Source organism: Haemaphysalis longicornis, unplaced genomic scaffold, assembly GCF_048455015.1.
Source record: "Haemaphysalis longicornis isolate Haplotype H1 unplaced genomic scaffold, Haemaphysalis longicornis Haplotype H1 scaffold_5, whole genome shotgun sequence".
Taxonomy (NCBI): Eukaryota; Metazoa; Arthropoda; class Arachnida; order Ixodida; family Ixodidae; genus Haemaphysalis; species Haemaphysalis longicornis.
The window spans coordinates 105,295,877-105,319,508 of NW_027526385.1; the positions used below are offsets into that span (position 1 = coordinate 105,295,877).

Below are 23,632 nucleotides of genomic sequence, written 5' to 3' on the forward strand. Positions count from 1 at the left end.
AACGCACTAAGCGAGCCGTAATCGCTCATTTTGAATAACTTTATTGTAGTTACCGTCAAAAATATCGTCCCTCCTAGATGATACGATTCTTGTTATGTGGCTGTCCCTGCAATAACACAGCAGTGTTGTTTAGAGGCCCTCAGTGGTCACTCGCTAAAGGATTGAAAATTTGTAACAGGGGATATCACGCTGCCCAATGGCGCAGTGGCGTAGAAAAATACTTTCAGATTGCAGAGAAGCAAAATTTGTCTCGGTCACTCGCTCTTTCAATGAGTTTGCGATTACTAGAGAGAGAGCGTATGTCTAGTGGACAGTATATGGTGTTTTCTGAAACAGTAAATGACAAATCTCCAATGTTCAGTGCTCGACCAGGTAGCGAAAGAAGTCAAGTTTGCAGTTTGATTTACGGTACACACTCACACATTATAATTACTCTCATTCTGAAGGTGTATCTGTGTCAGAGGCTTAGTCGAAAGATAGTTGAATCATGTATGAATAAATGGGGTGACTTCTAGAAAATGACTCAGAAATTATTTAGGTCCGTACGAAACCCAGTGCTTGTAAGAGTTTGTAATGCCTTGAGCCTCGCTCACCGAACAACCTATAACGCTACTTCTGCATCGACATCGCGCCATCTACACAGACCATTGTGACCACAACACATTTTTCTGTAATTAATGCTGTATTCCGCATTGCACGCTAAAGCGTTGTAAGCGAGTAGCCATTTATTGGCCGGTTATCACGCATTGTCAGATTCACTGTGCCAAAGGTTTGGGTGCCCACGAAAAATCCTATCCTACGAAAGGCTGAGAGGAAAAATAACGGCAAAGCCTGCAATATTGTTCCTTTACACCAATAAAACAACGAATTTACACTACAGAAGGTTTTCCGCTGATATCTTGCGATATTCGACCCTTTAAAAACCATCATTTCCTTTTGGCTTTATTCATGGCTTTGCATACCAGCCTTCTTTTTTGGAGTTGGTTTCAGTGCACGTGAGAAAAAAGGCTGTTTGATAACACAAGGAAGATGGTGACGTTTACTCAGATTTGTTTTGTTTTAACACAGCCAGCAACGAGCACTCTGTTTTTCCTGGGAAAATGATGTCTTACCCTAGCATAATCCTTAAAATGGCACTGGTTCTGCGGCGGCAAATACCAGGTAAACGCGGCTATATAAATATATTTTTACAGTGCAAATCTCCCGCGAATCACTTATATTTGTCGAGTACAATAATGTGGAGGAATACACCTATTTGAAACAGACTGAGAGAGAGAGAGAGAGAGAGAGAATAGAGGTGTTATTGAGCAAAAAGGTTTGGTGGGTTGCTTCCTAGTCTGGAAATCCATGGCTTATCATGGCGATGGCAACTGCTTTGACCAATATAATCTGGTCGTTGAGGCTGCACCTGGACAACACGCTATCCCAATGCTCACGAGAATGGTTGGGACGGGGGAAGATAAGAATATAAGTGTTCCGGTCTCACTCCCACGCAAAGTGATAAAGTTTGTGTAAATTGCCGCAAAACGTAGACGCCAAACGTGGAGTATTGTGTGGGAAAGAGATGATTTAGCCGTACGCAGTATGGTAACGAGTTATTTTCAGCTCGCCGTAATTCAGTTTCTTGCATTTTAGACAAACTAGGTGTGGCGTGGGATAGGTCTTCCTATTTTTTCTATAATATGTTTTTTGTTTCTGTTTGGTCTCAGTCAGCCTCGAAGTATGCTCCTCCTCTGGCGCAAGGTTGGTGGTTGCACGGAACCAAGACATGGGCAGTGCCGCCACTCGGGAGAGCGGAGAATGTAAGGGTCTACATGATTCTGACCATTTTGCTCAGAAGGTATAGTGCAGTCGGAGAAACTGTACCAGACGTGAAGCTTCTGCACGCCGCTTGACATTCGGGGATTACTTAAAGCGCGGTAGGTTGGATTATAGCCAAGCCGATCGCTACTTTCTCCGCTTCCTTGACGAGTCAATCTTGATTGTGAGACAGGTGAGTGGTTGATCCATTGAGGTGACCACTGCAGTGGCGAGAGAGCCTATCGCTAGAAAGCCTAAATGAATGGCAATGAAGCAGCCATAACGTGATTCTGCATACGCCACGTTTTAGCGACATTGCGTTTACTTACTCATTTTACAGATGCAATAGACAAAACGTGGACGTTTTTTGCAGGAACCGTCGCAGTTTTATAACACCTAAAAGTGGTTGTTTGAAGCTTACCTCAGCAAGTGATATTCTGCTAGACTAAAAGGCAGCATAACATATTATTTATTCACGACCGAATAAAATAGTCACTTAGCCTGTGATTTTATTTAACAACCAGACGATAGTGGCGCAGCACAATACCAGTTCCTGTGAAGCCCCAGCACGAGCTTAGTCCGATGAAATAAAAGCCTGTTGGACGTATACAAATATAAACAAGCAGTTGATCCTGCAGTGGCATTTTACTGTATAGAATTACAGTATTGAAAAGTTGTGCAGGAGTTTTATTACACACGAAGGCCAGGAGCCAATGACCCCGCCACGTCATGCTTAGCGCCACAGCACTCATTCAGGGTCAATCTTAGCCCTAGCAGTTGTTGCACACACAATTCAATACATTACATGGGAAATTGTAACAGAGATCTGGGTGGGCTGCTATTGTGGCGGGTAAACATTTTTCCGAACTCACTCCGTTGCTTATACATAATCCAAACACAACGAGAGCTAAAGATGACTCAGGTCCCATGGTAAGTATACAGCATCCTGCTGCACACGAAGCTTGCACCGCATACACCACAGGCATGTCGTTTCTCACTGCGTTAAACCTGTCATTCGCTGACGGATATAGTGGCACAGTGGCCCAACGAGCCTAGCTTTGTCGATATATTGCGAAGGGGGTGTGGTGAGCCGGCTCTATTTGACGCCGCAACCGAGCAGTGCGATTCTTCTTGGGTGTCCACCGGTGCGTCCTCGCATGCGGCATCAGCACTACCATTCTGCTGGGGATTTCCCTCAATCCTTAAAATTGTGAGCCTCTTCTTGGCATTCTGTGTGACGGAAGATGCATCCTTGTACCTGAAATCACAAGAGTTTATGTAACAAAACCTGTGATATTTCCAGTTTTAATAAAAACAGGGCTGAAAAAGAATTCACGTAGATCTACAAACTGAAACAGTTCGAAAAACAAATTGTTGCGGTGCATCACGCATTTTAGCAAACATGTTAATAACGAAGTAGCAAACTAAAACGTGGGTTTGGGCGAGTTAGTTCATACTGAATGGGAGGCTTTGGGCAAGAAGACGAGGCAGGGTTGTCCTCCATGAGCTCGCGCTGATTATATGCTTAGGATATCTACCAGGCTCCTATTTACATATCCTGCGAGCTTGAATTGTCATCATCATCATCAACATCAGTCTGGTGGCGTCCGCTGAAATTCGAAATCTCTCCTAAAGTCTCCAGCCACGTCTATCGAGTGCTACATAAGTCTATGCTTGCACGAAATTTTTGCCTACAAGTAGTATACCTCTAACCAGGCAAGGAACTTATCGTGCCCGCATCAGTAGATAACTCCCTTACACTACTGGCTACACAAACATCCCAGGCGTCAAACAAACTACTGGCACCGCCAGGGATCGAACCCGGGCCCGAAGAGAAGCGGAGCGAGAGCCCGTCGTCTTGCCGACTAAGCTACGCCCCCGCGTGGAGACGGGGAGACCGACGGTGGTTTGGATTCAGCGTCTGAGGGGGGAGGATGCTTTTTTGGAGGCGACACAGGAAACAAGGTTGAGAAGGAGGCAGTGAGAAAGATGACGGCATAGCCGCGCGTGCCGGCCTCCTCCTTACCCTTCGAAAGACGCTCCTCTTCGTTTTCAAACGAAAATCGGAAGAAATGCCGATGCGTTCGGGACGCCGCCCCGACGGATCCCAGGTAACGGCTGGCAGAGTCATTGGTTTCGATCTTTGTAGAGCCACTTGCGTGAATTCAATGAAGCCGTATGGGTAATAGCCGTGGGCGTCATTCACAGCTTCGCAGTACAACCAGTTTTACAGCGTGGATTGGAGCTAATTTTTTTCATAGATCATCTCTCCATGGAGTTCTCGGTCTATTCCTACGGCGTTTACGGCCTGCTAAATCTGCTTACGGTCTGCTTACGGCAGCCAATCTGCTAAACGGTTGGCCCACCTGTTGCCCCTCATGCTTATGACGCTACTCTCTCCTGTGCTAATTTCATCCGCTTAATTTGAGCTAGAGTATATTCTACCTTAGTCGGTTCCCTAATCCACGCGGCGGTTTTCCTCTCCATCCGCGTGGCCCCTAGCATTCTTCTTTCGATAGCCAATTTGGTTGATATCCGTTTCCCTTAGAGCTGTTTAGTCAGACCCTAAGTTTCTGCCCCGTAAGTCACTACTGGAAGAATGTGTCGATCACGTTTCAGCTTTTAGGGTGACAGAAAAATCTTACTAGTCAGGATATCGGAATTCCTCTAATAACAGCCCAGCCCACGCCTATTTTGCAGGTACTTTTTTTTCATGGTCTGAATCAGCAGCTGTGACTTGCCCGAGATAGAACTTGTCGCTTACTGTTTCCCGGACGTCGTTGGCTACATTAAAGTCACGTTTCGTGGCATCCTTATACAGCATTACCTTCAATTGTTTTGTGCTTATTTTGGAGCCTGCATCTACACTTTCAGAGCACAATTGGCAAAGTATGCGCTGCCCATCCCGGCTGTTTCGACTAAATAGGACAATGTCGTCTACAAACCCTACGTGGCTGAGATATTCCCCACTGATTCGCACCCTGGTTTTGCTCCAACTAAGCATGTAGAACAAACCCTCCATACAGGCTGTAAATGACTGCTGAGATATTGTGTCCCCTTCGCGGACACCCTTTTGTATAGGGAACTTACAATTTATTTGATTGGGACGTATAGGTTGTATATAGCACGCATGCGGGCAACCATGTGAGTGTGTCCGTGCTAAGCTAATGTGTGTTGGACGTTCCATACTCAAACCCACTGAATGTAAAGTAGTGCCTCGACTGGAATGTGAGTGCGATTATTGATCTATCTGTTGCACCACCGTTACGAATAGTGTTGAAACGGAGCAGATGTCGCAGGCCGCTGTTTCTTTTCTGCAGCGTACGGGCGCAGTGGCACAAGCCGGGCCATGTCGATGGCGCATCGGCCATGTCCGTGGCCATTTCCAGTGTTGCCGAGCGAAGAAAGTGACACCTAAGCTATTCAGTGAATACCATCTATAGTTCCTGTGCTCCCGTCATGTATATCTTTAAAGAGCCTCATATATGTCTTGTCGACTCCGTGATCACATAACACCTTTATTAGTGCTAAAGCTGACATTCAATCAAATTCTTTTTCATACACGTTTAAAACTGCTAATTTAACATTGAGCACAATGCTCTTTCATATCCTATAAATGCCGTATACAACGGTGTATTATATTCTAAGCATTTTTTGATTACCGTGTTTATAGCGTGAATATTTTCTGAAGCTGTAAAACCTTTCCTGAAACCGGCCTGTTTTCGTGGCTGTCGAGAGTTTAAAGTTGCACTTATGCTATGAGTAAATATGTTTGTAAGCAACTTTAAGCAACTTTAAACAGGTTCCCCACCTTTTTTTGTTTTTCTCCAGGGGAACACAGAATAAATAAAGGAATAAAGGCTGATCGGTCTGTCGTTTTTAAGCTATTTGGCATCCCTGTTCTTTTGTGGAGGAACTATATTCGGATTCTTCCACGCCTTTGGCAGCATTAAATACCCCACTAACTGCGAGAATAGCTCCGTGCTTTTTATTACCACAATGTACCCACCAAGGTACAATATATTCGTTGTAATGCCGTCGTCTGCTGTAGCTTTCCCTTTTTTATTGCTTTGAGTGCCGTTGCCACTTCACCTGTCGTAACCGGCGGAACCTGCCTAACACAAGTTAACTTGCCTCTGAATCAAGTATACAGCTGCGTCTAAAATTGCTCCCCTTATGAAAATGAACTTTTCCTTTCTGTTTACTTTGTGTCTCCTGCATGTTGACTGTGTGGCCTTTCTTTTGACTTTTCCTTTGTGTTACCTCTAGGACATAAGCAGGCTGTGTACTTTTTATAGACTGCCGGATAAACAGCCATGATGTGTTACCTTTATATGTACTATGGTAAAGACAAAGTTTAAATTTGTATACGATATTTTATTTCGGATGAGAAGTATAAAACTTTAAAACTGACTTGCTTTCTTCTTTTTCTGAGTTCCGCAATGTTATTGCCCATGTGTGTACTCAAGGCAAAATGAAGTCAAAAGACTTTGGCCTGTTTCCCCTGTGTTGCCTCTAGGACAAAGGGTGGTAGATAGAACTTGAATTTGCTGTCTTAATTCTTTTTTCTGTTTGCCGTAATGCTGTTGCTTATGTATGTACTGAAGGCAAAATGAAGTCAAAAGACTGACTTATGTCTTTTGTGTTGCCTCTAGGACATTGGGAGGAAGGATAACTATTTGTTGCCTTACATTCTTTTTCTGAAGAGCCGCAAACTAAACAATCGTGCTGTGCTTCCTCAAGTAAACATAAAGTCGAGCATGTAAGCCTAAATTATACTCGAAAGGTTAAGTTTTTTGGCTTGGCTAGAGATGGTAAGAAACAACGCCGATGGTTTGTGGAAATTCTGCAACACTGTATACGTTATTTCGTGCTAGTGAGGTCTGATAAATTCGCAGAATATATATTACCAACTGGAACGTTTGTATGAAACAGTGGCGTAAGAAGGATACATATTGAACGAGGCTGTTCGAAGTGCCTCGTCCCTCCCATTACGAAAAAAAGTGGGAGGGAGAAGAATATACAGACCAGGAAAAGTAAAAAGAAAACAAAAAGCCGAATAGAAAACAAAGCAATGAAAACAAAAACAACCTAAAAAGTGGATTCCGATGGTCCTAGTCTGTGTTTTCCTTCAGGGTCGTTGTAAAATGGCTTATCCTTGCAACTAAATGCTGAAGCGGTGTACTGTTTATTGGGGTAGAGCTTGCGGTAGAAATATATTGCGACAGAAAAAAAGGGACACCGCCAGACGAGAGCAACAACAATGCAAAATATAACCTAAGGCAGAAAAACTTCAATCAAAGCACGGTTAAAAAAAAAAACTGAGTATTGTGGTAGGTATCGAACCACCTTCCTTTGGGTCCGCAGGCGAGTACTTAACCTCCAAGCCACCGAAACAGAACCGAGAGAGGGGTTAAATGTAGGTATAAATATTTGAGCATACATAGTCTTGCTAAGCCTCTATTTGAGGGAATTGTTTGCCTGCGTGGATTTGACGCACGGTGCTTTTGTGAGCACGCGCGCGCGTGCGTGCGTGTGTGTGTGTGTGTGTGTGTGTGTGCGTGTGCGTGTGCGTGTGCGTGTGCGCGTGTGTTTCCGTATGACTGCCAGAATAATTTTTTTTATCCGGCCGTTCTGTTTGTGAAAAGCCCACAAACAGTGAATGCTTGGACGCTGAACAAAACACAAAACAGTCAATCTAGATGTAGATGACGATGATAATAACTTCGTTTGTTAATCCATTTTTATTTGCTTTTGAGTAGCAACAACTTACGACAACAAAAGACGTTGCTCGCATCAAGAAAATATACTGCCATTATATATATGCTTGCTATTATCAACTTTAACAAAATACTATAATGGCGTCTGCCTAGTTTGCTTCAGGGGTGATCATGAAGTAACGAAGTAGCTGCTAAAAATCTATGACTGCTAGATAGCCAACTGTAGTAATAAGTCTAGTCTAGGCTAGCATATATGCAGTCATTGTTATAGGTGCGCAAGAAAAGACGTGGCTGGTTCGTTGTGCGTGGTTTTGGTGGTTTGTTTTCGATTTGCTGGTGTTACGTGAATTACTACGTGCTCCTCCTGCCGTAATATTACGTGTTAGTGCTCTTGTGCCACCTGAAACATCGTGAGTGCTGGCAAAGCGCCTGTGTCGTCGCCGCACTGCGCTGCTGTGGCAAACGCACATCGAGGTCGCCATTTGACAAAACACCTGACAAGTTGTGCGTGCCTACGTGAATCAAGAGTCTCTACTGCAAGTTCCAGTCGGTCGACGCGACGTGTGAAAAATGCTGCGTGTTCTGTCGTAAGTAATTGTTTATCGTGGTGCATGTTAAAATTTTCTTACGCGTTGCCGCAGCGCCGTTTCGTTAAACGTGTTGAGTATTTTCCTTGGTGTTCGGCTCGCCGCGCTTCTTTTATTGTAAATTACCGGCTGCGTCGGCGCGGTCACATGAATGGGCTTCCAGGAGCGGCGGCCAGTATGCTGTGTGAGTGATCCTTGCCATTGCCGGCAGCGAAAATGTTATCATGCTGACGGCCCAGCGGCCGCCGCTTGGCTTGGATGGATTCGACCGCTAAAGCTTGTTGCATGAAAAAAAAGAAAAAAAAAGAAAACTGCGTTAATGGTTCTAAAACAAAACGCCCACTCCCCGATTTTTTTTTTTTTAGAAGGCAGTTGACCCACAGTATATCTTTTACAGGACGTAGGCAGCTTAGCATTGTTCTAACGGGTAGTTTTCATTTACGGGTAGAGAAATGCAAGGAGGCTGCATTACATTTGTAGTTATAATACGTAAGAGTTGCATATACGTTGAATTTTCAACATTTAAGCATTGCTAGCAACTTTATAAGTAGTACCACATGCACAAGGTCTTTAGGCAGTGAACATTTGACCAGATAATTGTTTAGACGTCGCAGCTTGAAAACATGCTGTTCCAGCCTGCATTGCTGGTGCAGTCACAGGGCAGCTTTCACTGTTTAACTGCAAGAAATTTTTCCACCTTCCTAAGCTCATCCAGCATCGTCATGATCAGACAGAAATTATTTTGTGGTGTGACGTTATTTGTAGCTGGCTTGCATAAATTGTGTTGACTGTAACATGTTGAGCATGGGTTGAACGTGTTGATTCTTACAAATATGCATGTGATGGGGATACAATCATGGTGCGAAAAAGATTAAACAGGGCGTGGGCTTGCCACCGTGCTCCTTCGCCATCCCGTTTTTTCGTTTCGTCAGCATTTCAACTTGCCTACCCCTTGGTGGTATTGGCACGCTGAGACGTTCACCATGTGCCTCAGAGATAATTTTAATGGCGCCATGGAGACAAAATACAAGTTTGTGTTATTCGAAAGATTTCGTGTGTTATGGTGCACCCAGCACTTGTCCAAATGCAAACGATGCTTTATTCACTGAGAAATTAATTAATTGAAGTTAAAATTTTGGTTTTCCCGCTAAATCGTGCATTTTCAGGGTCTGCAATGACATCACAGGAACCGACTGCTCTGCAGCCGATTGGGAAGCCTTCTTTACCGTTAGTCCCAGTCGAAAAACACAACAGAAAAATACGACAGAATGATCCTGTGAGGGATTGGGACATTCTGTAGTCTGTAGTAAATCCTGTCCTGTAGTCTGTAGTAAAACCTGTCCTGTAGTCTGTAGTAAATCCTGTCCTGTAGTCTGTAGTAAATCCTGTCCTGTAGTCTGTAGTAAATCCTGTCCTGTAGTTTGTCGTAAATCCTGTCATGTAGTCTGTAGTGAATCCTGTTCTGTAGTCTGTAGTAAATCCTGTCATGTCTGTTTTCGTAGTAAATCCTGTCATGTCTCGAATTTCAACTTGTTTTGCATAAGAAATTTACTTCCCGTGATGTTTTTTCTATTAAGTATCTGAAGTATGCTGGGTATGCATAACAATTTCAATAAAAATATGACCAATAAACATAAGCATTTGGGGGAATTCTTGCCTTTCTGGAACAAGCTTAAAATTATTTTCAGTGAATAACTGATTTCAGAAAGCTGTACCAAAAGGCAATGTAAGCAATGCAACAAGTGGTACATTCATGCATGCAATACAAAAGTTTGATGTTACGCAGATTGCACATGCCTGATGCATGTGAAGTCGCGCAAACGCGTGCACACGCACACTGCACACGCGGAAACTCGTGGATCCAGCAGCCACTGGAACGTAACGCTGGAACACGCCGGAGACCACGCGGTCTCCAGCGAATAGCGTGGCCGGTGCTCGCACTAGGTCTTTTTTCTTTAATAGCCGTGTAATTACAAATCCGCGTAGCTGTTAACAAGAAAAACAGAAGTCCTTGCTTCAGGGACACCTAAGTAGCGCTAGCAAATTTAGCTAGACTCATTTGGGCACTTTTCAGCTGAATTGGCCGTGCTTCTGAAGCAGGACCAAATCGCGTCCCATCAGCGCGTTCCGTCAATGACGCTCAATCTGTTCATGAAAGCAAATTTATTCTCCCGGATAGAAAAAAAAACTATTAAACGAGCATGGACAATAACCGTTCGAAAATTCGTTCCTTATACTAGTTAGGACCATTAAAACACAAGCAAACAAATATTTCTTGAACCTGATTTATTTAAACAGCAAAACGTGAGAGAAGGTGAGAGAATTAAAATGGAAAGTCAATATTTAGCTGGAATGCTTGCCTTGGTGAACCTTGATCCGTTGACAATGCATTCGCACAGCAAAACGTGGAGGGGTATCCTGTGGCGAAAAGCGCACGTCTCTGTGGTGCTGCACTATCTCGAAGAGTACGCACGCACGATACCTGCCGAAGTCACGCAGGGGTCATTGCAAGTTCAGTCAATTGTCGAAGCACATCGCACGTATTCGAGATCACATTGCCTGCGAAATTCGTCGTATTCACTCGCATCAGTGTGCCAATAATTCCAAGCACCATGGTTAGTCGTGGATAGAGGAGTCCTCACTTCGAGATGCTTGAAATCCGGACCACCGATCTTGCTTTTACCACAGCTTCCGAAGCTTCAAATGTTGCTGCTGATACTTCGCGGAGACATAAGATGCACGTTTTTACAATAAGTTACGCGTAACTTCAGCTAGGCAAAGCGCTGATGTTAAATGTGAACGAGCCACTCGGCCACGCTGCCACCGCCAAATTTTGACCGAAAGACGAAAAGCAGGAGGGAACAAAGGAAGGGTAAGGAGGGAACCGGCCGATCACGAGAAGTTGTTTCGCGACCCCTCCTCACCCCTCTCGATTCTTCGTATTGTGGTCTCCCCGTCCCGCGAGTGCTGTCGCGCCCGGACATGCCCTCAGTGGTGACGATGCTTCCCCGAACTTCTTTCGAAGGGCCGGGCTAAAGGGAAGGCGCGCGTTTTCTTTCTTTCTACATTTATTTTTTTAACCCATCTCGGTAATGCAACGAGTTCACTGGCGCAGTTTCTTTTTTTTTTCACACAGATAGCGGCAACTGGTTCCCTGTTTTTAAAATCTTATTTTAACTATTTAGGCTTGATTGGACACATGTTTCGCATTAAAATAAACAAATTGCGTGCTAAAAAAATAAAGCAACAGCACGCAGGTTGAAACAATGGGGCTCTCAAAGACACCCAGAAATGCGTGTCAGAATGTGCACTGCAATTATTACACCACGTCTTCAAAAAGCATGTCTTGCTTGTCCTTTATGCGTCCGCTTTGCCGACGGGCTACCCTTATTGCCTCATTCTTTTATCAAAGATTGTCCACAGTACAATATATTCAATTGCGATTCCCTCAAAGAATTAAAGGAATTGGCGAAGTTCTTTATGTATCCATTTTTTTGGTTATGGGGCTACGCTTAGATGTTGCAACATTACAGTGATTTGTGCTAAGTTGCGTTGTTAATTGCAAATTTGTAGCGAAGGTTTTTTCAAACGCGGCCGGAATGCTAATGTCAGTAATGCAACAAACTTTCATTACTACAGACGCTTGCGATGCAACTCAACGAGATGACCGTCACTCGCACGCACCATTGTTTTCGTGCAGCGCACGCTAAAAAAGTGGGAATTCGCGGCACCGCACAGGCCGAAAACACCAAGTTTCGAAGCATCTGCGTCCATCGCGGCGCTGGAATACAACCAGTCCACCCCTTAAGCGGCGCGCGGCATTCCTGTGTCCAGCCAAGCAGCGGTACCACACTAACTATCCTGTTCGTGCTATCCCGTTCGCCCTGTCTGAAGCTCTGTCCTCAAAGGCAATGGCCCCGTGTTATTCGATGCTCTCCAGCAACCACCCCGCGTTACTGTCGTTCAGCGCGGCGTTTTCCAATGTTTTCTGTTGTCTCCAGCGTATTACGTCGCTCTCTCGATGGAAAATGCGGTCCCCACGTTGATGTTGTGCAGCTCTGCGTTTTCCAGTGTATTTCGTTCTTTCCAGCGTATTCCATCGCTCTCCTAATGCTGGAAAACGCGGGGTTTGCCGACAGGGTAAGCAAGAGATTTTGTAGCAATACTGAACGGTCTGTCGTGTGACACTTTTGCAATGAATCTAAAATTCTCTTTCAGACTAAAAATCTGCAGGGACTACAAAATGTTCGGTCGCATGGCAGATAATAATAGTAATTACGGAATCCAATCGTAGTGGCTGAAGGACAGTCTGTGGTGCAACAGAAATTTGTGTAGTGCCTACAGGGTGTTGCACAACAGAAGTTTCTGCAGTACAACAGAAACGTCTCATGCGACAGACATTTTGTAGTTCTACTACAAAGGTTTTTGTAGTGGGGCTACACAATGTCTGTCGCATGATAGATATGTGTGTTGTACTACATAAATTTCTGTCGTACGACAGACATTCTGTCGTCCTACTAGAGAGATTCCTGTCTCACAACAGACCATCCTGCATTCCCAACAGAAATTCCTGTTGTGCGACAGAAATGCCTGTCGTACGACAGATTTTCTGTAGTTGTACTACAGAAATTCCTGTCGCACGACTGACCATCCTGTAGTCCCAACAGAAATCCCTGTCGTGCGACAGAAATGCGTGTCGTACGACAGATTTTCTGTAGTTGTACTACAGAAATTTCTGTCGCACGACAGACCATCCTGTAGTCCCAACAGAAATCCCTGTCGTGCGACAGAAATTTCTGTTGTGCGACAGAAATTCCTGTTGTGTTTTTCGACTGGGGTGAACCTAGATGGTGCCACCATAACCGTGGCAAGCCGCTTTCTGCTTTTGGTTTGTTTTTACCGTATTTAAACCTGGCTTGTTTTTGTTCAGCGAGAAAATAATCGTTTCGAGAAACATAGTGCTCACTCCACAAATATGGTCACATAAGACACCGTTGCTTGTGTCAATCGGCCAGTGTTGTCCGAGACAACCCCAAAGCCCCGCAGTCCTGTGCAGCTAAACCAAGCATAGTGCGCGCAGTACCAACAGCAGTACGCATCGGTACTTCTATGCTTATGTGTGCTTTCCTAACCTTTGCTGTTCTTACTACTGTACCATTCTTACTACTGTAAAAAGAATGTGCCCTAAATTTAAGCGCAAATAGTTCGTTCGGCAAGCTTATAGGCTCTGCCTAATTCGCGTTTGTTGTTGCCGCCCTCCGCCAACTGCAGAGCTGGCTGGTATGACATAGGTCCTGTTGCGGGAAATGAGCTAGTGGGTCGCATGGCCATTTCCTTTGTTCCTAATTTGTAGCTTATTTGAGTGGAGCTTACATTAAAAATGGTGTCAGCATGATTCTAGCAACGCAATCCTTTGAATGAACCAAACTTGTGTTTTCTCTTCATGGCTCCTTTAAAAGCCGTAACCACGTTTCGCACCCTCTGGACCAGAGAATATGCTTGCACAGTGGAAATCTGTGGCCTGCGCTACATGCAGCGCCACCAGTGGACACCCGTGGAAGCTAGGTGTTGTGGTATACCACGAGGATGAGAGTGTTTTGACCATAAGCTTGCTGCTTCTGGTTGCCAATAAGCGGGGCAGTGGTTCCCCGCAGCGACAGCGGTGCGCTGCGAGCCTGGAGCGCAGGAGTGTGTTTGTGCGGCAATGGTAGCGGCCTGGCGTTCTGCGCAGCCAATGTCGCGACATCGTGCGCTCGCGCGCTGTTGTTATGCGTGCCATTCCAATGCGATACAGATAATTTGCATGTAAGGCACAGTCACGCTTATCTGAATGAAACGAGCATTTGCACGAAGGAGTAGCCAACTTTATTCCATGATATAAACTAAAAAAAAGAGGAGAGCCGACGAAGTACTAATGCACCGCACCACACGCAAACGTGCCTGCAAAGGTGTCTTTCCTGTTTTAGTTTACATCCTGGAATAAAGTTTGGTGTTCCTGCGTACAGAAGTTTATTTTATTCTGATGAGCGTGACTGTGCATTACATGAACACTACTGTGCCACATCGGAAGGGCACGCGTAACAAGAGCGTGCGCTTACTATGTCGCGAAATCGGCTGCGCGCACAGCCGGGCTACAACCGTCGGGCTCGCTCCAGGCCTAACGGTTGGAGGCTCGCTCCTGGCTACAAGCGCTCCAGGCTCGCAGCGCCCTGCTGTCGCTACGGGGAACCACAGTCCTGCGCATTGGCAACCGGAAGCAGTAAGCCTACGGTCAACACGCTCTCATTCTCGCAGTATACAATGTAACACCTAGCTTCCACGGGCGTCCATGGACGGCGCTGCATGTATTGGCGGCCACACGCTCGCAGTGTCGCGTTTCAATCAGTGAGCACTCTACTTGTTTTTAGCTTGAAAGAACTAAAGGTGCCTTTTTTGTACCTACAAAAAAGAAATTCTGTCATGTCCTGTCAGAGAGGGTATTTCACGGCATTATACCTCATATTTACGGCGTGTTTACTACTTGAACTTCCATTTTTTACAGGACCAGGTGTTTGACATGGAGGATGTACGTTGTGAGCTACCAGAAGAATTGGCTGCCTCCTGTTTCTATCTATCCTGCACGACCTGTAAGTGGAGTTCATTACGGCTGTGAAATGCATGAAAATCTTGATTTTGAAGGCTGAGAGAACATGAAAACATAGAAAACCATTGTGGCATCCTTGTGGTACCTTAGTGAGATTAAGACATAAGAACATTGCAGAGATGGGACAAAAAATAAGGAACCGATGAGGATGAGAAACTTCCTGGTACCTTTCTTATTTTTTTTGTCGCATCAGGGCTGTGTCCTTGCTCCATGAATTAATTAATAACGACTTTGTCACCCTTGTTCACTGTGGTAATTGCGTGGTGGCCACAGACAGTGTGTGGGGATTTTTCTTCTACCGCCTATTACAGATGAACTAGATCTTTAGACTTCTACTCAAAAGTCATATTATGGATTACATTACATGAGTGAAACAATTCCATGCACTCAGAAATAGAATTTAGGTGAATTCACTTCAATGCCCTAGATGCAACTAGTGCCTGGCAGTGAAAAGGGTGTATTGCGTGCCTTTTTGCCACTTTGTTTCTTGTAGTGTAATGAGTCTCACTGGCCATCGTAGCCCCCTCCCCCCCCCCTCCCAAACAGCAATTTACTCTAGCAAATATAATGATAATCCAAATTGTAGAAGGGTACTCAGCAATTGAAGAAAGAGCTGTGGGGGGTTCTGGTTTGTGTATCAGACTTTGTTTGGAATATTGTTATGTAGCCACGGATAATGCAGGGTTTTTGTAAAAATATAGATCGGAGCAAACTTGTGCTCCGCAGTGAACATAAAAAAACACAAACCTCGAAGGAGTCAGCAAAGGGACGTGCATGGATGAGCGTTGGCGAATTGAATGCCGCAGGGTTTCTTTTGCACTCATTCATTTAGATCAAGAACATTTTCAATAAAAACAGGAAAAGCTAGGATAGGGATCGCAAAGCAACACCCTTTCCATATCAAACAAGACTGCTGGTGCAGCATACAAATAAAAAAGGGGAAAAAGACGGTTCCCTTAAAAAAGGATAAGATTGCAGGGTGTAGCCAGGTGCTTGTAAGAAAACATTTTGTAAACAAATCAAATGGCGTGGTTGGGGGCAATATTATGATGTTTATAGTAGGAAAAACCTGCACTATTTCCAAACAGTATGAATGCTCTGTGTGCAAACATATACAAAAACGCTTGTGTGTTTTTAGCATTTGAGTGCACGTTACAGAGCAGTCAGCTCAAGTTACTGCGGTAGCTTTCCTCATTGCTGGTAAGCATAAAACCTGAAATTAAATTTGCTGTATTCGACTGCTTTAACCCTTTCACTGTCACTGATGTCCTGGTTTGTCTTCAAATTTCTCCTCCACGGTGTCACTGACATACCGGTGCGTTTTCTGTTGTGCGTTGAAAAATTCGTGCCATGGTGCAAAGTTGGCGCACCTGCACTGTTTGTGCTATCTGTCAAATCTTTCTAGTAGCTTGTATTTCACAAAGTACAGAGCGACCACACCCAGCTTTCGCAGCTTGGGGGTTACTCCGTGCACTGTACATCTGTTGGGATGAGTGACCACGTGGCACGCGTGCAATAATGGGTGCAAGTGTGCTATCCACACGGTTTTCTAGGGTTGTTTTTTATTTCAGTTCCTGTGTCTGCTACCCATCGACACAAAGAAATATAAAAAGTGAGGAGCCAACCTAGAGGATGGTCAGTTCATGGTGATGTACATTTTGCTTTTTGTAAGCAAGCACAGACAAAAAACTAGACAATGCAAGTGCTGTCTCGTAAAGGAAATGCACAATAAAACTGCTGCCTTTATAGGTTCCAAAGAACGCGTAGTCACAAGCAACTACTCATGATGACGACTGATCAATGCCTGTCTTAGCATGTTCATGCAATTTTATGTTGCCTTCCCTGCCCCCCCCCCCCAATATTGCTTTGTTCCCACAGTGCTGCTGCAATAATCTCATCTCTCAAATGTTCTTGCGAGGCTGTATAAATGCCCGTCATGAGGAGGCCATGAATCTAAACAGTACTTAGTTCTGGGTTGTGTTGCCTATGTAACAGTATGTCATTATGGATGTTCGTAAGCTCATTAGTTAATTTATGTGGTTTAAATTTTGTGGCTAATTTTGCAACCTAGAAGTTGTACCTTCTCTTTCAGGATACTTGGTTCAGTTTTGTATGGGAACACTCCTTTATATTTATAAGCATAACTAGCAAATGTTTGAGACGTGTTTGTTTAAACCCCTTCATATGCGATGAATGCGTTTGTCATTTCAGGTTCAAGTGTGGCAGTGGCTATCCCGTCCTGTGAGGGGTAAAGATGAGGGGACACCTGGTGTGGCAGGCGGCAGCAGCACGTATGGATCCAACCTGAATAAAATAGTCAGGTTTGCAAGAGTCATGTGATTCATGTGATTTTCGTCAGCTTGCTCTTACAGAAACAACTGCAGCATGAAACAGTGACTGTGGAGCTGGCTGACATTTTCCACATGCAGCTGGCTGTTGGGCGCTGTTATTTGACAGCATGCAAAGGGCACTCAAAAGGTGGAAGCTTGTGGGATACGTAGAGGACGGAAACACAAAGGATTCTTGGAGGACGCAGAAAGTCGGTGACGAAATTTCAATACAGGGGACACACAAGGGACGAATGCGGTCTGTTGCCTTCAAGACATATAGGGGACACACAAAGGCCGTATGGTGTCTGTGTTGCCTTTGGGAGATAGACTGGACGCATGGAGGACGGAAACACACGGGACACTTGGAGGACGCAGAAAGTCGGTGGCGAAATTCCAACACAGAGGAAACACACAGGACGCACGCAGTCTGTTTCCTTCGGGACGCAGACTGTCTTTTGACTGGACATAGAAATTTTCATAAGGGTCGGTTGCTTTAGTATATCATCAATATTGTTTGTTATTTTGTCTTTCGAGTCCCGAAGTGCGAAAATTTTATTTTTGCTCATTGTAAGATTTCTCCTAGTCGCTCTAACTTGCTGAAGGTGTTTAAACAAGTATTGAAACGGCTGGAGCTGCAACATGGCTCGTGAAAAACGAAGGTAGGCCGGTTGCACGCAGGCAATTTCTCTCTACTCACACACTGCGACAAATATTAGGGCGGGGAGACTGTAGTACCTACAAAACCATGCCAGTATGAGAAGCGCGATCTCTTCATATGACCATTTGACTCAATGAATTTTTAAGATTCTTTAGAATTCTTGTGTTTTATGCTGTAATTTCTTTGGACAAAATTACTGAAATGCTAGCGCCGATATGATCCATTTAAACGTTCATTATTCAGTTGAAGATAGTCACGCCAATGTAAAAATGGCGTACTTATAACTCCTCCTATTGGTTGTCAATATGTGAACAATAAGCATTTCGCAAATACCGTCAAATTCATTCTACGAGCCGTATTCCTGACATAAAATCCCACTGCATACGAAATTTCAAGACGAGGGAATATTTTAAGCGTTTCCACAAATGGACCTGCAAACTGCGGCTGACCGCAAATAGATTACGTTGGCTGACGTGCGCACTAATGTTGTAATAAACTTGTTCTAGCTCCCTCTAAGTTATGTTTCAGTTCTTAGGCAACCTTCTTCCAACAGGCGGGTTTTCTAATATATTTAACTTCACCGTAAACACATATCTACAAGCAAAACATAAAAGTGGCGTTTGTTACACATGTGTAAAAGCTGTATTTCATGCCACGCACGTGTTTACATATTTCATGTGAAACTAGGTCCGCAAAACACAGTTCACAAAATTGGCCACAGACTAAATATCAAAAACGTGCGCACAGAAGGTTGGCTCAGAAAAACGAAACTCTTTCCCACACTTTTTTGCTTTGATTCTATGTTAACCCTGCTTTGATTTTGGCTCTAGTTCCCTATTCCCCGAATGATGTATGCTACTGCGTAGTGTTGGTAAGGTTTGTGGCTGAAGAGTGACTATGCATGTCTGCGCGAACATGCCCGGAATTCATCATACATGTTTTATTAGCAATCTTGGTTCATTATTTTGCACGTTTTATACTAAAAAACCTATAAACGTCTTGATAAACTGCGTTGACTCTTAGTTGAATTCTTTTAGATGAATTTATGATTTATTACAATTTTGAGCTCCAGTGGTAAAATTACAAAAATTTAGAATGTCATTGAGACGAAAATAACCAACGTCGTCTTTTCTACAAAGATCTGACCCCAAACTTCCAAAGGGACAAAAGCGTGCATCCTGTCACTTTATTCTGAAGTTAGCATTTTTTGTTCAACTTCGTGAAAAAAGACAGCGGGTGCAAAGATTTCATGCCCTCGATTGTGAGCATCACTTATCTTCAAAGCGTGCGCACTTCATTCCCACCCTCTCAGATATTTAGGATTTGATTTTCTGGTATCTAAGGGGCCGTTTATGTTACCCGATTTTTTCGCAGGTTTTAGGATCATGAATCACCTGAGTGCTCGGCGGGTGCAGAATCCATATCGACTGAGTAGAACGAACAGGTCTCGCCGATACTGCTTGGTGAGGATGGCGTAGAGGAAGGGGTTCGCGCAAGAGTTGAGCGGGTAAAAGAAGACGAGCAGGATCTTGGAGTGGGTGACGTCAATGAGCGGGTAGCCAGCCACTGCCGTCAACCCGAAGAAGGCGATCGGCGCCCAGCAGGCGAAGTCGGTGAACACCAGCAGCGCCATGCGCTTTGCCACCGTAGTATCCCCTGCAGTACACATAAGGCACCGTGTAAGGTGAGCGAGAGCCAAGGCTGAATATTTATCATTCGAAAAGTTTACATGTTTAACAACTTCTTGGCACCCTCCAAGGTGGCTCAGTGGCAAAGGACTTTTGCTGTGAGCCGGAGGACGCGGAATTCATGTAAACGGCGATGGCCGCTTTTCAGATGGAGGTGAAAAGCGAAAACGCCCAGTTGTCGATATTTTGGAGCAAGGGAAATATAGCCAGGTTGTCAAAACTATTACGGAGCTCTCCTCTACGGCGCTACAGAGAGCCTAGATGGAACTTCGGCAAGATACATATATAATTTCTTTGAACATCTGTTGGCCAGTGGGCGCATAAATTTGGGAACTTTTCACCGCTGCTGAATACATTTTAAAGCCTTTTTCGAAACAAGCGAAGCCGCGTTATTCAACCTGATGGAACAAGTACGCTGCTTTTAATGGCGTAGTTTTAGGTTGTTCAGCCAGCTGCCCTTTGTACAGTACTTTAGCCTACTCAAACGAAGCAGTTGTGTTTAAACTTTGTGTTTCTTAAAAATTAGGTTAAAATTTTGTAATGCTTGTAAGCGCGGCTACACACAGAACACTGAGAAATATTTGTGCAACTGCAGTTTCGCTTTCTATTAGAATATAGTGCTTCAAAGTATTATATTTATATTTCCTGGCTAGCCAGCATTTAAGGTGATTTTTTTTTGTCCTAATAGTTGAGTGGTTAACGTACGATGTGCAAAGAAATTCAAGTTATGTTGTGTTTTCTGTAATGTTGAAAAAGTCCGACCTGAAATTGACCTGCAAAAACGTAGAGAACTTCGATATTTAGAAAAAAGCGTTTAACAGTAGTTCTTATTGCAAAAAAAAACAATATTGATTCACAACAGTAGCTTTGCACTCGTAGCGGCACTATGAGGATCGGGCAGCAGTGGTGAATGATCCAAATTTTTTGTTTGTTGATACCGTGTCGTTCTGGCCAAACATTACGTGAGAATAAAAGGACCAATTCTAAACCACGCGGCAGGGTTAAGAAAAACGTTTTCTCGCAGTAATTTGGAAGTGCCAGTTCCACATCGAAAAAAACTCCAAGCACACTTTAGCAACTCGCATGAGTTGTGAATGTTAACGTATCACTGTTGAATTGACCGCCCTGATGGCTCCTTGTAGCTTTGCGCTGCCGGTAATTGGGGCTGCTGTATCATTACGTAAGGTAGCGGAGCGCGTACTCGATAGAACTTGTAGACGTCACCGAGCGCTTCCCCAACAGCCACAGCTGTGCTCTGACTTCGACGTGACTTCGTGCAGGCCAAGCAGCGTGGTCTTTTGTTGTATTAATATTGCGAGGCTCCTACTATACAACGCTTCGTAGTCGCATGGTATCCGTTGGACGCTGTCGCAACACTAACGCTTACGCCGGCTTTTTCGCTTCATTAAAATCTCGACCACGTACATGCTGAGTCAACCTAAGATTAAAGTTTTTTCTATGCCGCTCCATTCTGCAATGTGAACTAATGACAGTTTATTGCTTTTGCATCGGGAAAACTGCAAAAAGTTTTTGAGTGCTTCAACACGTTCATGGTTTGTGCTAGTTAGCGCTGCAAAAATGAAGAGGTCCAAAGCGGAGCGCAAAAAGTTCCGGCCAGGAAAGAGAGGTCTTGAAAAAAAATATGGCCCTGATCGCGGGCGCTCAGCTCGCAACTAAGCTTCCACGTTAGGGGGGCTGATCGATATATCGGACCCATATTGCAGGTGGAAGCATTTCGGGCTGCTGTAAAAGGTTAATTTACCGAAATACATTCGAGATTGTTTGGCGAGAAAAGTGGCAAATTCATTGCGCGCCCTAATTCTTATATTGTTTTGTTTTAAAAATTGCCCTTATTAAACTATAAGGGTTATGACGGAAGATAGATAAATACTAGGTTTTTTTTTTGATGATTTTTAGCCTGCGAGTTATACATGTATATACAGCAGTTGGTACACAATGCAGAACTGCGGAATAAGGTGGGTGTGCTAGTTCATAATAACCAGTCTCTGCAAAGACATCTGTTCGCAGTAAATTAATTTAATGTACCTGGTTAAAAGAACAAATATTCTATTGTTACAATTGCGCCCATAATCTTGCATTCCGGGAAGATGAGCATTTTTGGCAAGGAACAAATAAACGGCCAGCAAAATGTAGAAATTGTTAAGTTGTTTTTTTACAGCCATAACTGCGCATCCTATCTCAGCGCCCACTTAGAGAGGAAAGACGCACCAGCCGTGGAGGCATGTCGGCCCGCGATCGATGCGTACATGCGCGCGTAGCACGCGCATATAAGCAGGAAGGCGATCCCGTTGGACGACAAGAGACCGGCCAAGTAGGCGAGGTCAGCGGGAGCCCTGGTCTCCATGGGGAGGCAGATGGACGTCCGCGTGTAGCTGCTCACGCCCAGGATAGGAAGGACAGCGGCCAGCACTGACAGCACCCATCCCGCTGCCATGACGCGAGCCGCTGTGCGGAGCCTGAGGCGACGGTTCAAGTGGATGGCGTAGGTGATCGCGTACCTGTGACGAAAAACGCCAGCTGTAGTTCACTGTAGTGAAAGCCTGCCGCTTAGCCCCTCTTATGCTTATGTACAGAGCAAGCAAGAATATGTTCAAAGTTGTGTTGAAACTGTTAAACGCTACCGCGTAACCATGATGGCCTTTCTACAGCAAGTTGATGATTGTTGACATGAAAATTTCCGCCCATCTCGTCACGTTTGATAGCTTACCGTATGTTTATAAATGGTAGGTTACTTGTTCTGCGTCAAAACCCTAGCAAAGTGGCAGGGGGTATATTACTTATATTCCAAACCACAGCTCGTGAAGAAATACTTTATAAGAGCTTAACATATGCGGTATATAGAACTCTGTAGGGTGCAATGAAATTTGCTTTGATGCCTTTAACCACGGTTCATCTCAATGACCAATCGTTACGTGCGATTGAGCAAACGCTCAAAAAGGTGTGCCCGACAATAAATTATGCTCCCATACTCGGTTCTGGTATGTGATATCAAACAATGCAAAATATGAGACTGGCCCGAAATACTACGGCCAGTTTCATAAACCTCGCACTTCCAAGAACAGCAAGCATGAGATAGAAACTGCACTACTCACATATATAGTGTCGTTCTTTGGCGCAAAAGTCGTTCGTGTTAACTTAGTCTGACTTTGTGAATACGGGAAAATCGCCAACTGTGCCATCGGGTAGTCTGGTTATCGTATGACCACTTGAACTGCCATATGCTAAGACTGGTGGTGTGAAGGAGTGAACATACTTTTTATCATATTAGTTGCAACAATGTGTTTTTCTGCTGCACCAGCGCCGTGGTAATGGCGTGGGTGTCTTTATACCATGGCTGTTGCGCTAACACAATTCGTACGCAGCAGCATAAACCGAAATCCAGCGGAGGGCATAAACGACCTTTCTTGTGGCCTCCTAGGATTCCAATTTACAGTTGGTGCGGTTGAGGACAGTTACACACGAAGTACTCATACCATCTTTCGAGCGTGATGACGGTAAGCGTGAAGATAGACAGCTCTGAGGCGAAGACCGTGAGAAATCCAGCCACTTGGCATCCAGCGCCTGCACAGTCAACAAATGAAACGTCAAAATCCAAAAATCTAACACCAGTTGTGTAGTAGTACCACGCAAAAATGTGCTCACGATGCGCGACATAACATTGACGTACTCTTCTATGCGGAGGCATGCCTTCCATTTACAGCACGCACATGACAGTAACATGTTTACTTAAGCATAAACATATAGAACGTTGAATAAAATCTGAAAACGCTTAGTTCTTAGTGTTTGAAGTAAGCGTTGTTTTCTTGTGCGAAGCTTTTACAATTACATGTCCGTGCAGGGCTTTCATCTGATATTGGCACTGATTTGCCGTTTTAGCGTGCTGTTCAGCAGTGTCGCGAAACGTCCTCAAACTATCCACCTAATTACGCACATAATGGTGATACTGTTTAATCAAGAATAGATTTAACATGAAATTGGTTCAACAAAACAGCAATAAAATAAAGAATAATTCAAGAATTCACTAACAGAAAGACATTCGGGTAGATTGAATTGAGTTTCGAAGTCATGAAAATTGCATCACTGTTCTAACGAAGCTGATTATAAAATACATATCGCCACACAAAAAAAGTTTCAAAGACTGATTGAGGTGTTGCCTAAGACAGCTACTAAGAATTGCATGAAATT

General features: G+C 44.3%; 1 protein-coding gene and 1 long non-coding RNA gene across 2 annotated transcripts in view; one reads left to right on the plus strand and one right to left on the minus strand.

Annotated features, from left to right (window-relative positions):
* Positions 1-2,382: 2,382 nt before the first annotated feature.
* The window catches only part of LOC144138660 (follicle-stimulating hormone receptor-like), a 144,529-nt gene continuing 123,279 nt past the window's right edge, over positions 2,383-23,632 (minus strand). Inside the window, exons 13-16 of the mRNA XM_077671048.1 lie at positions 22,921-23,008; positions 21,656-21,945; positions 19,133-19,394; positions 2,383-3,058 (exon numbers count right to left, since the gene is read on the minus strand). Of these exons, the coding sequence (XP_077527174.1) occupies positions 2,812-3,058; positions 19,133-19,394; positions 21,656-21,945; positions 22,921-23,008 (887 nt within the window). The 3' untranslated portion in view covers positions 2,383-2,811. The remainder of the gene's footprint in view (positions 3,059-19,132; positions 19,395-21,655; positions 21,946-22,920; positions 23,009-23,632) is intronic.
* LOC144138663 (uncharacterized) lies at positions 7,423-17,290 on the plus strand. Its single transcript, XR_013315930.1, has 3 exons — positions 7,423-8,107; positions 14,649-14,733; positions 16,962-17,290. It is a non-coding gene; the product is annotated as an uncharacterized LOC144138663 (long non-coding RNA).